Genomic DNA, 17,610 nt, shown 5'->3' with positions numbered 1-17,610 from the left:
AGTGTTGAATAGACTTGCGTATAAACTGCATATTTTTGCATCCTGTGTTCTCCAGCGGAATGACGCAGAAAAATCTATTTCATGTACCCTGCATATCCCTTTTCGTTGCTTTCTGTACTGTTACGTAGGATGCCATAAGCACAGTGTAGGGTAGTATAAGCTCGGAATAGTCGCTATGCAACACTACCCAACTCTACGCAAGCCCAGTGTGAAAGCTCCTTCAGATTTTAAAAAGAAAAAAAAATGGTTTGTTGCTTTGGTGACCACAAAGCTTGCAAATAGTTTGGCCTGTATACCACACAGTAGAAATCAATATGAGGAGACAAACACGTAATAAGATTGCTTTTTACTGCATAAGGTTTTTTTTTTTTTTTTTTTTTTTTATTTACCTTGTATCCCAGACTTGCTCCTGTATTTGAGTTATGATCAAAATGTCATCATATCATACAATGTCTCAAGAATAGCTACATATTTCTTGGATCACTACTACCGATTTTATACATTATCAAAGGCTCCCAGTAAGTTACAGAGTAGAAACAAAGCCACATTCACAAACACGCATAATGGAAATACCACGGAAATCATTGAATGAATGGAGTGCTGATGAAAACAGACAAGCACAAGAACACATTATTACCATCATAATATCTTTAAAAAACCATAATGCCTCCGGCATCCCTTTGGGTAGAGGCATTAAAAAAATCATTCTGCATTAGAGTCAATTCATATTTGATATCATCATTAAACTTGTAATACATGTAGCAGGCATTCACATGCCCTGGTCTCTGCCCAGACTTTTACCATGTAGACTTGACGCCGCAATGGGTGCTGTCCAACCCCCGAATCCACGCTCCAACTCCCTGGCGACCGCCAATGTCAGATGATCGCAGTATTTGTTTCCAACTACCTGCACTCCGAGGGGGAGTCCGTTGCTGCTGAGTCCCAGCGGGACTTGCGTCACTGGCAGTCCCAGGGCATTGAAGATGCCCGTGTATGCCACGTTGAATGGGTACAGGAGTGGTGCATTGTGGAACAGCGCCATCTTGGGGTGGGTTGGGTAGAGGAGGACGCCGTCGTCGCCGAGCATCGTCATGATCTCGTTGCGCAGTTTCTGGCACGCACGCAGCACCTTCTCCGACTTGCGCGGGATGACCTTATCGAGGGACTCCAGCAGACCGAGGGCGATAGCGGGCACTGTGTGCTGGGAGCGGCCAACACAACGCTTGGCTGCCTCCACATAGCAGTTCACGGCCGAGCCGTGGTCCCCCATCAGCGACACGAAGCTCTCCTCATCCGCTGCCTGCATCATCTCGAACCAGAAGCTGATGGAGTGGTAGAAACGACGGTTGCTGGTGTGCGTCACCTGTACATCCAACTCTTCCTCCAAGTACCGTGCTGCCTGTGATAGGAAAGATCATCATATGCATACATCTATTAGATTTAGATTACTCTTGCATGGCTGCAACTGTGAACTGTAAAGGAACGGGCACAGAGGTATGTTGCGAGGTTATGTTGTGAATTAGGATTCAGAAGTAATTAATCCATTGATCATGTCCATCACCATGATATGCAGCATGCAGAGTGATGGTTTCAGTTGCAAGTGCTAGATCTTTAAAGAAAAAAAAAAGCAGAACAAAAACATATGCACACAATTGCACTTCAACAAACGCACATGAGTTTTAAGAACTGCCATTAACAGTAAGACCATGATTTCCACTCGCTATTAAAAAAAAACAACAACAACATTGGGCCATGTTCTGATGTGCACTGCTCAGTGCTTGAGGTAATGCACAGATTGTACGGGAAAGCTGTCAGTGTGTAAACACATGCATGACTTCATGGATGTTAGGAGATATTGTGCCAATTTGCAACTAACATGTAGCATTTTAGACCTCAAACCTCTGAACACATAGCTGTAATTCTGCCCATCTCTTTCCTCCACAAACTCTGAGCAGAGCAGCACTGACTAGATCAAAATCTGCCAACATTTACACATCAAAACTAGGAAAGATCCCTATCAATCCGCTGAAGACGGGCTGATCTTGCTACAACAAGCATTTTCCATAGACACCTGCCCCGAGCATACTCAGAACTCATCTTCAATGGGTTAAAAAAGTTGTCAGGGAGACACTTGTGTGTTACATGCATTTCAATTAGCAATAACGGCTCCCATATCAGGAAGGCTTTCATATTCTTCTGTCAGGATGTAATTTTCTTTTTCATTTTTCAGATAGGGATCCGATGTGGAAGATTCATGCTCAGAAGACATTTTACATCATCCATGTACTAGAGAGGCATCTGCAAGCAAGCTCTATATAGGTGTGTCACAATTGAAATGAAGTTCAAAAGTACAGGGCAGTGTACTGACCCTAAGCTGGGCATCCCTGAGTTCTGGGTCCAGCTTCGACACCAGGAGCTTCTTGTCGTCGGTGCCAATGCTGAAGTACCTCACTCGCCTGAGGTCCACGTGGGCGTCCAGCTGCAGCTTGGCCGTCCCGTGCGGCCCGGCCATCACCTTCAGGAGCGGGACGAGGTCCACCGCAAAACGACAGATTGGGCCGGTCACCATCAGCTCGTTACCCTTGCCCTCGCACGTCGGAAACTGGCCGACATTGGATACCACGTCTGCCAAAGAAGATGAAGTGGAAGCAAAGTTTGCTTACGTTAGATTTGTGAGAGCATGATGTGGTGATGAAACAGACTTCACAATTTAACAGCAAGCTCTAAATTCATGGGTTCCACATTGTGGATGTTCAGTTTCTACCTCCATACAATACTGATTACCAAAATGGTGTACAATGGGTAGAATATCAATATCAATTACTTTCCTTTTTTTTTTTTGTGCACAGCCAACATTGTCCTCTAGTACATGCAGTCATAGAAATGGCCAACTGAAAAATTCTCAGAAATACACAGCAGCATGGCACACTTTGATACAGAAGAATTCCAAAACATTGGATCATTTTCATATTATTCCACAGTGCTTAAGGATGTCTTATTGTTTTTGCCGCAATTCCAGAAATTTGGGATCTGCAGGATCATCAAATATAACCGAAATTCTTGCTGTGACCTTTTACACTGTTATAAATGACGATTTTAATTTTGTCTCTGAACATGTGTTATAGCAACAAAAAAAAAAACACAAACATGTTAACTTATAAATTTGTGACCTTGTTAAAAACAATCTGAATATGTTTGTAAGGTTTCCTTATCATAGAAACAGAATGTTGCAATATGTCTTTTGTGGATTTGCCAGCAAATTTAAAAACAATTAAGACTGTTCCAACTATTGAAAGTTTTTTAGAGGTTTACCGTTGCTGGGTTTGTGTCCAAAGACGCCATTGAAGAAAGCGGGCATGCGAATACTGCCACCGATGTCCGCTCCGATTCCCATCACAGAGGCCCCAGCACCAATGATGCAACCCTCCCCACCTGCACATAACATAATAAAAGAAGTATACATCGGCATCACGTTTTTTGACTTCTCACGACACAAAAAAGCAGAACAACATAATGCATTGAAAAATGATCAGAGTTTGTTCATTTGTTTGTTTGTTTGTTGTTGTTGTTGCACAATATTCCCAGGAATGTTCCACTCTCGGGAACCACAAAGGACTCGCCAGCGGCCAATCATTTCAGTCAGTATACAGACCTCTCTCTAGCAGATCTTTGGCAGTGCATCTATGGGAGGAGCTAAAGATCAGCAAAGTGCAGAAAACAGGGAGAACTACATTTTTGTAGGATCCACTGTGTGCAGCCATATTTTTAAAAGGGGCAAGAATGGGGACCCCTCACCATGAACAAAATGATTGAATTTTCTGTTAGTTTCATAACAGCTGCAGACTGTGTACAGCATTACAAATTACTGTTGCTGACAATTGAAACCGCATTTAAACATGTTTAGTAGACACCTGCATCATAATTTCATCTCTACATGTACATACTATAGATATTTAGCATATTATATTTTCAACATCTCAGGATTGGTCAACTTTCTTTAAACAAGTACATTTGAATTGAATTGATTGAACTGTATTTATTTTGAACACACACACACACACACAATTTATATGATAATACATCTCTTGATAAAGGACCCAAAGTATTCTTCAGCATTCTACAGTGTCTCAGGGATTTAAAATAAATAAATAAATAAATATCAGTCACGTGTGACCGTGCATCACAAAACGAACAAAAAGTCGCACACAATTATTTTTGCGTGAGGACTGAAAATAAGTGAAATGGGTCAACCTAGCCAATCTTGACTTTTTCACATTTTCTGAAAGAGCAAGTCTTTTTTTACACCATGCTTTCATTTGGGACCATGAAATGGGTCGGAAAGTGTGTTTCTTAAGCAGTTTATCTTGAACATTTTTGGTAGAATAGTGTGATTAGGTGTGCCTTTGGAGTCCCCTTTTCATTTCCGAAAATCCTTGTACACACTCTTCACTTTCAACTCTAATAACTTTTGAAAGGATAACGCTCCTGCTTTGAAAGTTGGCATCAATTATGGACAGAATGTGTTAATTAGGCATGCTCAATTTCAGTTTAATCTGATAATCCCTTCATTGTTGTTACTCCGGTAGTTTACTTCCTGTTTTTTGTCCCATTATTGCACGGCCAGCGCGGCTTGGTAAAGATTAAGTGCTTGAATAGACACTGTACTTCAGAGCCTCTTTTCTCAGTTCACACTGAGTTTGTGCTTTCATTCCAATATTTAGATAGGTTAGGAGAGTCCACTGATTTGAGTCATACATCATTTTAAAGCTTAAAGTCTGCTCTTTCAGAATATGGTCTTAACTAAAAATTCATGTCTGGTGACTTTTTGTTTGTTTTGTGGTGCAGGGTCACATATGAAGAAGTCTCCTTGTGTTTTGAATGGAAAAGTGGGAAAGAAGTATCCTCGTTGGCAAAACAGTCTCATTATCTAAATGCAAAAAGACAAATCGCCATCCAGAGCGCTCACCAGAACTTCCGCCAACCATCCTCCTGATGTCGTAGGGATTGCTGGTCGTGCCGTAGACGTAGTTCGAGGACTCGTACCACATGCACAGTTCACTGCAGTTGGTGAGACCGAGGACGATGCAGCCAGCTCTCTTCATATTGGCCACGGGCGGGGCATCGTTAGGGGCCTTCAAGTCCTTTCGGCTGACCAGGCCACTGGTGTTGGCCATGCCTGACAATGATCATAACCCCAAATTTAAAGCTTTTAGTTAATGTCATGTCCACAAGGAGGAAGGGCGCAATGAAGGCATTTCATTATTACAAGTAGCTCTGCCAACTCTACTGTCTGTGTTTGTGTTATATATTTACCTTATAATCAAATTCTGCAATGCCAAGCTCGAACAACAGGAAACATTCAGGCATATGATATAAAGGTTTCTATGCAAATACTATTCAGTGAATGGATAAATATGATCATTATATCGCATTATTTCTAATGTTCTCCAATGGACAGAACACTGCAAGGGATGTTCTCCCTCGGATAACATTCTTCTTTTTTTTTCTTGGCATTGAAGGATGCAGCTATGATAAACGTACGGCACATAATTCAGGTATACACTTCATGCATGGGGCTGCAAAAACGCAGATATTGTGTACAGTTGTGAACTGCTAGCTACAGGTCTGGACTTGTAGGTTATGTCGCAAAAATGGCTACCACAGAAAATTTAAGTTGAAGGCATGCGTTACTCCACCTATCCCGTATAACAGATGAAAACTTTTGATGATAACAATAGACATATATAAAGAATGTTCGGACCTTAAGGTTTAACGCTTGCTACTTTGAGAAAAAAACATGACTACACATGCATAAATGAATACATGTAGAGTTCTAGTTCAAAGTGAACCACAGTCATAATTCAAAACAATAACACCAATTCTTGTTTTCATGGCAGGATAAAAGAAGACAAATGATGCTATATACAGTATTCACTGACCTTTGACACAGAAGGCTTCCTTTATGGACACTGGCACTCCAAGGAAAGGTGCATTCTTTTCTGAGAATCTGTCGGGCACATTCCCTGAATCAAGCATCTCATCCACCTGTCGAGCCTCAGCCAGGGCGTCATTGAATCGCTCGACGACCATGGCATTGAGAAGGCCATTGACCTCCTTGATTCTGGCGATGTATGCCTCTACCACTGCAGCGGAAGTGACCTGTTGATAGCAATAAAAAAGCACAGCATTAGACAGAAAGGAATGACATACAGTATATTATATGTACACATTATACAGTAATCATTGCTTGATTTTAAGTGGATGGTTAGGAAAAAAAAAAAAACTACAAAAAAAAAAACATACTCACCCCCCCCCCAAAAAAAAAAGAAAAAAAAAAAGAAAAGAAATGATAATGAGAAATAGTGATAACACACAAAGTGTAGAAGACCAGGCAAAACATAACAAACTGAGATACATGTATTGCATTGTATTCTACCAACTGAGATACACTGTATTATGCCGTGTGCTACAATGTACCAGCAATGGAAACCAGAATATAACCCTGCTACATAAAAAAAAAAAAAAAAAAAAAAAAAAAAAATGAATGAAAGAATTAACCACATTATAATACATAATGCAAGTTAGGTAAACCACATATGGTACACTATTAAACTGAACCTCACAAGAATTTTGTATCCACCTGCACACTAGATTTTTTTTTCTCCCTTGAATCTTATCTGATTTCCTGTGTTGTGAAATCTAGGCAATGACAGAACAGCAAAACATTTAAAAGCACAAATGAAACACAAAGCTTGAGAACTACTAACTGAATGTCATCCTGATGTTTTCACACAGTGCTAACCAAGGCATGTAAGTTTTGGGGAAGAAAAGGAAAAGGGAAAGGCAGCACAGAGTAGCCAACCTTTTGCTCTTGACAACAATATTTTTTAAAGGATTGAAAGTGTTCCAATTTGAGAGTAAAAACTTTATAGGCACATTTTTGTATCTTTAATTTGGAGTTCCCGAAAGAAAACCAGCATTAAATAAAATAAAATAATAATAATTGGTGGAGAGGTGGGGGTGAAGTTGAGGGTCAATTACACAATCTTGAACACATGTGCATCATATTATGTAACATGAGGAGCAGCACAGATGGCCACCCTTTCAACAATTTTACATGTACTAGCATAATATAGAACAGAAATGTAATGGTTGCTTCAGTTCAACTCTTGACACATTTGTGTCAAGGGTCAGCAAATAACCATCATCACCATGCATCTTTTTAGAAAAAATGGGGGGGGGGGGAGAATTTGTAAAGTGAAAATAGCAGTTCGGTAGGACAACACAGGACGAGTCAAGCTTGGTCTACATGTGCAATATACATCCTTAGTGCCATGATAATCAATCTTTTGAATGTACATGCATCTTCAGCAAGACAAGACAAATGTAAAGAGCAGACGAACCTCTCTGGAGCGTATTTTGCGAGCCAAGCTGACACCACTCTCCAGGAGTAGAGAATCTCTGATTGCTGGTATCCTAGCCCTGGGGCGATCTCCATTGATCATCAGAGACAGAACGCTGATCAGCCCACTGATGATCCATTCTAAAAACTTTTGCACCTTCTTCAAGAACGACATCTTCGGGTTTTTCAGCTGAAATTATTCAAGGAGTTACTGCATTTTAAATGGAGAATATGACCATAATCCATATCTGTAGAATTTCTAGTGGAATTAGGTAGGGCCTTGCGTTAAATTTTATATATTTTCATGAATACTTACTTACAGTACGGCACACAACAATCTGTCAACCTGTATACTATGATTACTAGGACTAGACATCAACTAAAATTTACCAACCCGAATTTACCTACAACAGATTCTAATTTCTACACATTATCAAAAATCAGTTAAATTTACACTCACACAACCACAAACATGACAAAGCCAGGGCAAAGACCAAGACTCAAGACCCACGATCTTGCTCAAATTTCAAAAGAATATCAAACAATCATCGACATCATCGTGGGATTAATTTCAAGAATGCATTACTTTAAACTTGCTTTTAAAAAAAATGAATCTACATTAAATTTACTTAGCACAGACTAGATTCTAGGTCTGTCTAGTCTAGCGAGTGTCTAGACTAGATTCCCTGTCTACAAAATCTTGATATGCGCTGCGTTATTTTTCACTAGCATGCATATCACACAGACAAATTACCCTAGCCGAGTCATGAGAGTTTGCTAAGTGATCCCAAAACTAGACCTTACTGGTTTAGACATTGTTTATTTGGGACGCAAACAATTTATATCACAGTGAAATGTGAAAGGTGTGCTTCCCACACACAAGTGAAGCTGTCGGACTACAGTATTATGGACGACCGGCGCTGTACGTATTACAGACTGCAGCGCACTGCTGCATGCAATGCACTGAGTCAAATGACATATTTACGGTATTGAATGATGTAAAATGAACAAAATATCTTGCAAATGAAGTGGTAGGTAATTATACAGAATATTTACCTGGTAAATTACTCAGGCACTGCTCTGGAACTCCCAGGTAGATCAATGTAGATCGAGTCAGTTTGTGTACGAGTTATCAGCTGATGAGAAGTGCATGTGATGAACGCACACAACGCACGGACCGTACCCACCCGCGTACCCTAGTGTGCCCTCACGTTTCACAAGAACGGTACAAGGTGTATTACGTAATCGCACGTAAAAGACTTGTCAATGACAATGGTGCTTTCAATTCAGATCGGATGTGACCTCCTAAACGGAATCACTGCTCTACTAGAATTCTAACCACGTATTTACTAACTGTGTTGTATTTTGACAAGCATATTATATCAAGTGATGGGAACGTTCGTAATTTCCGTCAAATTAGTAAGCGGGAACCTCTGTGGGCAAAGAAACGTAAGCTCTGCTCGTTCAATGCTGAATGTTGTGGTCGATCCCTCGCAGAGTGGCAGCTGCCTGCGGAGTGATGTTGCTCGTCTGTCGGGCCAGTCTCCCGGTGACATTCGACTGATTTTCGCTGGAAGAGAGATATGCGATGACCATTCAATCAAGGTTTGCATGCGTCCATACTATAATTCTCTCCAAGTGAGATCATTTCATGCGAATTTATGCCATCATTGCAAAAGATTTCCATTGAAAAAAAAAAAGAGAAAAAAAAACACACAGTAGGCCTAGAGTCTAGAATTTTCTAGAGACTGTACCTCCTGATCCTTTGGTCGTGGCCTTAGTTCATAATAATACCAACAATAACATTAGTACACTCTAAAGACCGCGAAAGTGTTTAAGTTTTGCGAAGTGCATTTATTGTCTGTTCAAGTCAAGATAATCACCTGATCATGACATGTTGCTTTGATTCCTTTCCGCTAAGGACCTGGAACTAGCGGAGCATACAGTCATCCATGCAGTGCCAGCTATCAGTATCAGCAGAGAGAATTCTGAAGAAGCAGGCAGACCTGGTCTTGAAGCAGTACTAAATTCTGGTGTTGAGAGGGCTCTAGTAAATTCCACAGGAGTGGAAGGTGAAGGTTGGTTGTAATAGTCTTGTATAAACTACTTACATTGAGTCATTGGCAATCTATCAATATGTTATGGTTATCAATATGATTTTATTGTACATATCATTGTCATGTTATTTATACTTACAGGTACATCATTTTATTTTTGTTCTTCACTCAATAGTTTGTGTGAATTGCCCGGGTGTGAACAGTAGATCTCATGGCATACAATTGTGAACAAGTAATCCATAAATGATTAAGTTGTATAAATTCATGCTGCAACTATTTTAGGGGACGTAGCAATGATGTAAACATTGTATTTGTGCAGGAGAGAGAAAGAGAGATCAAGCTCTGTTACTGCTGCATGTTTCCATATTTGTTATTTTTTTTTTTACATCCATTATTCTTTATTTCCTGTCTCTCTACCTCCCTCAGTGGGTCTCCCTCTCAGTCTTACTGCCTCTTTCTCTCTCTCTCTCTCTCTCCCTCTCTCTCTCTCTATTTCTCTTGATCTCTCTAAGACTGTCATGAGGCTATCATCTCTCTCACCATCTTTTGTCATTGTAGGTGAAGGAACTGAAGATAACAGCATGCAAGAATGGAAGGCTTGTTTCCACACGTTCTGCAAGAATCACTGTCGATCGATCCAGCGGGGCAAGCTGAGAGTGAGGTGTAGTCAGTGCAAGGACGATGCCTTCCTCGTGACCCAGGTGAGCCTGTCTGTCTCTTCCTTCAGTCCACAACCTCCAAATTCAAACTGTAAAAGTCCTCATGCCGTAGTCCTATGGTATAGTTTCTGTAAACAGTGACCATCGATCAAAGTTGCAAGTGAGATACGAGAAGCGATACCAAAGTTGTTTTCAACATCTCATGTTTGATTTTATCTTAAAATATGTATGAATATATTAAAACACACACACAAGCAAACACACACTCACTTGTCAAGAGCCCCTCTGTGCTTTTAGCTCCTCAATTTTTTTTTGTTTTTTTAGAATCTAAAAAAATATATCACAAAACCATTGACCTTCCCAAGGTTCTGTCTGGATATTGTTCCTGTCCAAGTTAGTGGGGGGGTGGGGGGGGGGGGGGGGCATTGACCCTTGATCCTCCACCACACTCACACACACATACACACACACACACACACACAAACATTTTGTGGCCCCTGTGTTATCAGTTGTTTTTGCGCATAAACTTGTTTGCATTGTCAGTTTTTGTGTGTATCATGTGTTCCCTTTAACTAGGATCCCAGCAGTTGGGAAGATGTTCTACTTCCAGGGAGAATATCGGGCAGCTGCCACATACTCGGCTGTGGAGGTCTTAAAGCTGTAAGATCACATTCTCTATTCTTTTCCAGTTAATCAATATACACTGTATCAAAGTCAGTACTTACCATGATTACCGTACGTTTTGAACATGAGTATAGTCTTAGGCTGTTTTGTTTTTAGGGATTTTTGTTTCATAATCTCATTACTCAATTACTGGCATTGATTTTCTGTGTGAATTGCCCAATATACAAGTGTGAAAGTTCTCTTTTCAGGAGTTCTACTTTAAGTGTTGTGGCCATGCAGCGTCTGTCCAGGATAACATCAGTCCACTGCCCCTGGTGAGGAGTAACACCAGGAGAGCCATCTGCATCACTTGTGAGGATATTTTGTAAGTATCGCTCTTGGTGGAATATGGCACTGAAAGTGTAATGAAGGGCTGCAATCCCCACCCCCCCCCCCTTATTGCTCTTAGAAAAGTAAATACAGAAATTGAAACAAAAATGGCAAACCCAAGAAAACCCATGAGGGTTCTGGCTCAAGATTCTTCCAAACGGAAAAAGGTGGGAGCTTTGCCCTTTGAAGTGGCCACAAGCACACACTTACAACCACACTCCATGGCCCCTGGACTTTAACTGTTTCATTCATTGTTGATTTCCTATATAATTTTTGTTTGTTAACTGTGTATCTTTGTCCATCTCTCTCATTCTTCCCCTCTCCCAAAGGAACCCGGTGCTGGTCTTTCCCTGCACAGCCTCCCACACCATGTGTCTGGAGTGCTTCAGCCAGTACTGTCGGCTTGGCCTCGATGAGAGGAGGTTCATCCACCGCTCCGAGGTGGGATACACCCTGCCCTGCCCGGGTGAGTGATGAGAAAGTCTAGGGCAATTACCCCCTGGGCAATTCCCCCGGACCCTTCCCCTGACCCTAACCCTCATCCTAATCCCGAACCTAATCCTAACCCTAACCCAAACTCTGAACCCTAAACCTAACCCTAACCCTAATCTTTACTCTAACCTTATCACTAACTAGTAATTATCCAGGGGTTAATTGCCCCTGGGGGGGGGGGGGGGGGTAATTGCCATGATACGGTTATGAGATATTGGCAAGACCCTTCCACACCCGGTGGAGTAACGGTTCCAAGAGAACTAATGTATATTTTCTGTAATTTAGAACTACATTTCCTTGTAGAGATTTACAATTACAGTACCTCATACTGCACAAACTTTTTCTAAATATTAAACTGAGGAGCTGAATAAGGAAGTCGGCTGTAAACCGAGTATCTATGCCATATATTTAGCAAGTAAAGTATTCGCGAATCAGGACTTCCCAACAATTTTATGAGTGGTTAAAGGCACATGGTCCCGGTGGTGTAGTCGAATGCGTATGTGGGCGCGCATGGCCCAAGTTTCCTATAGAGACCTATGCTATCGACTCCTCTTTAGCGCTTACACTTTGACCCATTTCCCCTAGTCCGAAGAAGTCCGATCCACTGTATATCAGTGATCCGATCACAGTTCGACTCATGATTTGGCTGAGGGGGATGACAGCTGTAGCAAACTTCTTTTGTGATGTCATACTAAGAAGCACATAAGCACACTTCCTGGCATCACTACAGACTGCGTGACGTGCAGAGAAGACAATGAAGGCAGTGTTACCTAGCAACACCTACACGCTTTACTCTTGATGACAGCTCAACTTCGGCAATCTTCGTATCATGCTAACAGTGATCGGCAGTATCATCTAACAGCGCCCTCGCACCCACCGGGTCTATGTGCCTTTAAATTCTTGGTTGTGGAGAATAGTGCTGAACGGAGAAATGTATGCGAGCATGTCACATGGATGTCAGGACAGAGTTAATATTTTTGCATTTTTTTGGATTCATGAATGGCACCTGACTTGCGAAATTTGTGGAAATAAAAACCTTGTGAAATATTCAGCGTTACAGTATTAAAGAAAGGGAGTGAGGAAGAAATGTTGCTTGGCTCTGGCGCCATCTACTTGAAAGTGTTGCAATAAATGTTTCCTTGTCTCTAATTACAGCTGGTTGCTTGGACTCTTTTATATCGGATGCTCATCACTTTCTTGTGCTGGGAAAAGAACAGGTTGGTAGCAGATGTTTTCTATGCTATTTTTGCCATCCTCATCATCATCATCACCATCCTACACATCATCATCTTATCGTTATTGTTATTATTATCATTATTATCATTATTATTATCAGGCCTAGTATTATGTTTGTAAATAGGTGAGTATTATCATTCTATGTACATATATGTGTTTGTATATGTATGTAATTCATTTCTTTTGTTGAATTGTTTATTTATTTCATCATTAATAATTTCTTAATTTTAGGTGTTGGGAGGGGAGGAGGGTGTTGACTACTTCAACTCCACTCCTTGTTAAAGTTGACCACAAAAAAAAAAAAAGAAGAGTCTAAGAACAGAACAGAACAGAACAGAACAGAACAGTCCAAGTTTCATAAAAATCAGACAAAACATGAAAGTTGTGGAAGCTGAACAGGTCGCCACAGAACAATGATACTGGTTGGGGTCGTATGGTATATTTGTATTAGAAAATGTGATGTGATTGCTTCACAACTCTAACCCACTTTCCTCACCAACTTTCATACTCATGAAATCTTTCTCTTCCAGTATGCAAGATACAAACGCTTTGGAGCCGAAGAGTACCTTCTACAGGAGGGCGGGGTACTCTGCCCATCCCCCGGGTGTGGGGCAGGCATCTTGCCAGACTTGGATGACAGGAGGGTGGTGTGCCAACAAGGAGGCGGCCTCGGATGTGGGGTAAGAACAATCCTTTCAAGTTGCAGGTCCTTGTGAAGCCCTGTAGAGTCGATCACCTTGTTCATGTACATAAATTGAGCGTACAAACGGTTGTATGTATGTAAAGTTCAAGTACACTATCAAGGTTGTCACAGGTACAAGTATCCCTTCTCGAAATTGAATAGCAATTATTTCAATAGGACATATATTTCGAACAAAGTGGTATACAACTCATTGTAATGAAATTGCTACACAAATGAAATTTTGTATCGCAGTCATATCCAAAATGCATAGCAATTTGCGATGCGATACCAAGAAAATTATTCCCTGTTGTGTTATACTACTGCCAAGTTCGTGCAGACTACGGTACTTCACAAGTTGTTGTCTCTTCCTTTTTAAACACAGTTTATCTTCTGCCGTGAATGTCACAATGCCTACCATGATGGAGAGTGCAATCGGCCAAGGATGACACAGGAAGTCAACAGTCAGCCGGGGTCAGAGGTCGACCCAGAGAGGGAGAGGCAAGCAAGATGGGAACGGGAGGAGAGCGAACGGACCATTGAGCGGACAAGCAAGCCATGTCCAAAATGCAAGGTGCCCGTGGAACGGAATGGTGAGTTCTCGGTTTGGTACGTAGCTGGTATGTGCCTCAATGAAAGTGCTGAATGGCATTTATATCACAATGAATCTGGGCACATTACTAAGACAATTTTGTAAGTACAGTACATACAAGTGTAGTTAGATTAGGGAAGTACTTCAAGTATCTTTTTTTTTCAAAAAGCGAAGCTAGATAGTTCCCACATTATAGACAAAATATATTTCACACAAGGCAGTGTTTCGTTGTTCTATTCACTTTATCTCTTTAATCTGTTTTAGTGTGATAATAATCTTCAAAAGAACAAATACAATGACACCTTCTTGTTTGACTCACTGATAATTATACATGCAAGGACTCGCAACATGGTGGTTCTCAAGTTCTGGTTGAAATGAATGTTGAATGTTCACAACAAGGCAGGCGTGTCTTATAGTACCAGTACTCTATTGGACAAATATCCATTCTGTTCTCTTAAAGGGGAATGGAAGATGTAAAAGAATTTCACAAAGTTTCATATCTTGTCACAAAAAAAGCACATATGCGTCCTTTCATTGACTTGTCTCAAAGGATATGTTTGGACAGACATTATTTTTCATGCCTTCTGGAGAAGTAAGGTCAACTACTCTTCAATTCCATATAAGTATGAAGTTTTGTTGATTTTTTTTGAATAGTTGCGTGATATAGTACACTTGTGACGTTAATTGTAGTAGAACTTGCACTGAGAGAGGGCAGCTCATGGAATTGACCAACACTTTGCAAACTCAAAACTTTTGTGCATAGATTGCCCCAAATCCCCACAAACTTTCAGCAAGTATAACTTTCTCCATGCTGTGAATCCATTTGAGCACTTTGGGAAACTTATCCTTTAATGGCCTTACACAAAATCAGATACCAGCAACTTCCCTGAAGACATAACATTACGGTAGATCTACTTCTTTCTCCTCCTTGCTTTACTGCACTCATGATGTACTCCAAGGTGGCTGCATGCACATGACGTGCAGCCGAGCCCAGTGCAAGTTTGAGTGGTGCTGGCTGTGCAGTATCCCATGGAACTCGGACTGTCTCCAGGACCACTGGTTCGGCACCGGGGTGCTCTGATGATGGTCATTTTGATGATGCGGGATGATTACTGCCAAAGTCCACTGACCTAAAAGCACACCTTAGAGTATGTCAAGGTGACAGTTGATGCCTATCATATCGCTAAATAATGAGAACAAATTGGACCCCTCTGAAATAAACCCAGTTGTTTTTGTGTTTGTTTTACTGTCTTCATATTTCATCGGGGGGGGGGGGGGGGGGAATGTTGTGTGTACGTAGCACTTTTACAGTTTAAAGGAATGTTCTATTTTAAGAGCACATTGTTTAGGTTTAGACTTATTGCCAGCTCTAAAATAAACCCAGTCTTTTTTGTGTTTGTTTTTGTTTTACGGTCTTCATGTTTTATTGGGGGGGGGGGGGAAGTGTGTCATGTGTAGTACTTTTACAGTTCATAGGAATGTCTTATTTTGAGAGCACATTGTCTAGACAGGTATGGTATTGCAGCTCTGAAATAAACCCAGTGTTTTTTGTGTTTGTTTTTGTTTTACTGTCTTCATATTTTATCGGGGGGGGGGGGGGGGCATATGTGTTGTGTGTACTTTAACAGTTTATAGGAATGTTATATTTTGAGAGCACATTGTTTAGACAGGTATCGTATTGCCAGGTCAGCGAAGAGCAAACATTGCTCCATCTGTTTTTTTACTGTGATTATGTACGAACCTTTTGGCAAAACGTTACGAAGTGGCTAGAAAGAACTGCAATACTTTCTTCACCTCTAACCTGTATTGATATCTGTTTTGGTATTGACACCCAGAAGACTCTGGTAAACACCATTATTTTATATGCAAAACATTTTATTTTCCGTAACAAATGTCAAGACAAGACCTTAAGTTTTGATCAGTTTAAGAATGAGATAATTTATCTAGAAAAGGTTGAAAGAGCTATAGCTTATAGAAAAGGAAAATTAACATTTCATAGAATCAAATGGTGTTTGTTACTTGCAGTCTAAGCAATTGGGCTCAGTTACATTCCTAAATTCTAATTACAGTCAATTACACTTTTAACTCAGATTTTCAAACCTCTGCACTTGTCATGATCAGTATGATTATAGACTCTGTTTGGACTGGCTTGTTCGGCCTGTAGACAAGTGGGGATGGAAAGTTTTGCAGGGATGATTAAATCATCCCTGAAATATGACTGAGAATATGTTGGGGTTGTGGCTGAGCCCAATAAGCTGTGTGGACTCGGTTCTTTGTTTTTGGTATAAATGAGGGAGTTTTTAGCCTCCCCCTTGCATTGTATTACAATTTGTTTTTACCATTGCAAAAAAGAAAACATTATACTGTACTTATATGCAGCAATGTCAAAATTCTGTATCTGTTAATCTGTGAAGAAGCAAAATAAAGACGGAAAAAGAAAAAAAAGGTATGGTATTGCAGCTCTGAAATAAACCCAGTGTTTTTTGTGTTTGTTTTTGTTTTACTGTCTTCATATTTTATCGGGGGGGGGGGGCATATGTGTTGTGTGTACTTTAACAGTTTATAGGAATGTTATATTTTGAGAGCACATTGTTTAGACAGGTATCGTATTGCCAGGTCAGCGACCAGCACATCTTATATTTACATGTACTTTGATTTTGGTCAAGGCAATGAAAGAAGTCACCTTGACTGGGGTTTATACATCTGAAACTGATATATATTATGTAGAAGTATCAGTTAATGTTGTTAAACCTTTATGTGAATTGAATGTCACTTGGCACAGAAAATTGTATAGCATTGTACACACTCTACAAATCCTTAGCACAGAAAAGGTTAAATAAAAATCCTTCATCTTTTAATGACCCAAATTCTTACTTACAGGTCAAACTCCTTGGTAGTGAGAGTTCATGTTCCTGCTACAAGAAGTAACAGTTGTCATAGCTATTGTGAAAAGCACAATCATGATAAACAAATTAAAAAAGAAACCTATCAGTAAAAGGCTACAATCATTATTACTTCATGCTGGGCCTAACAAGAGTTTTGGACAAACTTATCAGCTCATAAGACCATGTGATTTAGGACAGAATTTAGCACTGATGATTATATGTCTTTGAGATGTGCAATTTTCCATAAGTTTACTTGACCCTATAAAAAGTCTTGGCTGTTGATTGTTATAACGAAGTCTTCGGGACTGGAAGTTTTTTTTTGTTTGTTTGTTTTTTTTTTTCATTTCTCAAAATTTTGTGAAAGCCAAACAAATATACATTATAGTATACAAAGATATAAGACAATAATTTTAGGACCCGAGTTTTTAATTTGTTGTAATGAGAGTTTCATTATACATGTACAATGTACATGTAGCCGTGTTTGTTGTAATAGGAATGCTCTCTGGTGTGTTGGACTGCGTAAATCACAGTAAGAATGTTTTTGACAGAAATGTATTTACACTGCAGGAACACTTGCCATGATTTGCAGTTCACTGTATCGGATATGTCCTTTCA

General features: G+C 40.3%; 2 protein-coding genes across 2 annotated transcripts; one reads left to right on the top strand and one right to left on the bottom strand.

Moving 5' to 3' along the window:
* Positions 1–491: 491 nt before the first annotated feature.
* LOC140243059 (fatty-acid amide hydrolase 2-like) lies at positions 492–7,577 on the bottom strand. Its single transcript, XM_072322796.1, has 6 exons — positions 7,404–7,577; positions 5,940–6,159; positions 4,967–5,176; positions 3,313–3,432; positions 2,369–2,625; positions 492–1,399 (listed from the first exon to the last, which is right to left on the bottom strand). The coding sequence occupies exons 1-6, from the start codon at positions 7,575–7,577 to the stop codon at positions 770–772; spliced, it is 1,611 nt and encodes a 536-aa protein (XP_072178897.1). The 3' UTR covers positions 492–769.
* Positions 7,578–8,687: 1,110 nt separating this feature from the next.
* LOC140243060 (E3 ubiquitin-protein ligase parkin-like) lies at positions 8,688–15,356 on the top strand. The gene is made up of 10 exons (XM_072322797.1): positions 8,688–9,007; positions 9,324–9,480; positions 10,018–10,160; positions 10,695–10,778; positions 10,991–11,106; positions 11,441–11,577; positions 12,759–12,820; positions 13,370–13,519; positions 13,904–14,111; positions 15,070–15,356. The coding sequence occupies exons 1-10, from the start codon at positions 8,792–8,794 to the stop codon at positions 15,189–15,191; spliced, it is 1,395 nt and encodes a 464-aa protein (XP_072178898.1). The 5' UTR covers positions 8,688–8,791; the 3' UTR covers positions 15,192–15,356.
* The last annotated feature ends 2,254 nt before the right edge of the window (positions 15,357–17,610 follow it).

Source organism: Diadema setosum, chromosome 19 (assembly GCF_964275005.1).
Source record: "Diadema setosum chromosome 19, eeDiaSeto1, whole genome shotgun sequence".
In the NCBI taxonomy this organism is placed as follows: Eukaryota; Metazoa; Echinodermata; class Echinoidea; order Diadematoida; family Diadematidae; genus Diadema; species Diadema setosum.
The sequence above is the reverse complement of the archived record's forward strand: the minus strand, read 5'-3'. Positions and strand labels throughout refer to the sequence as shown.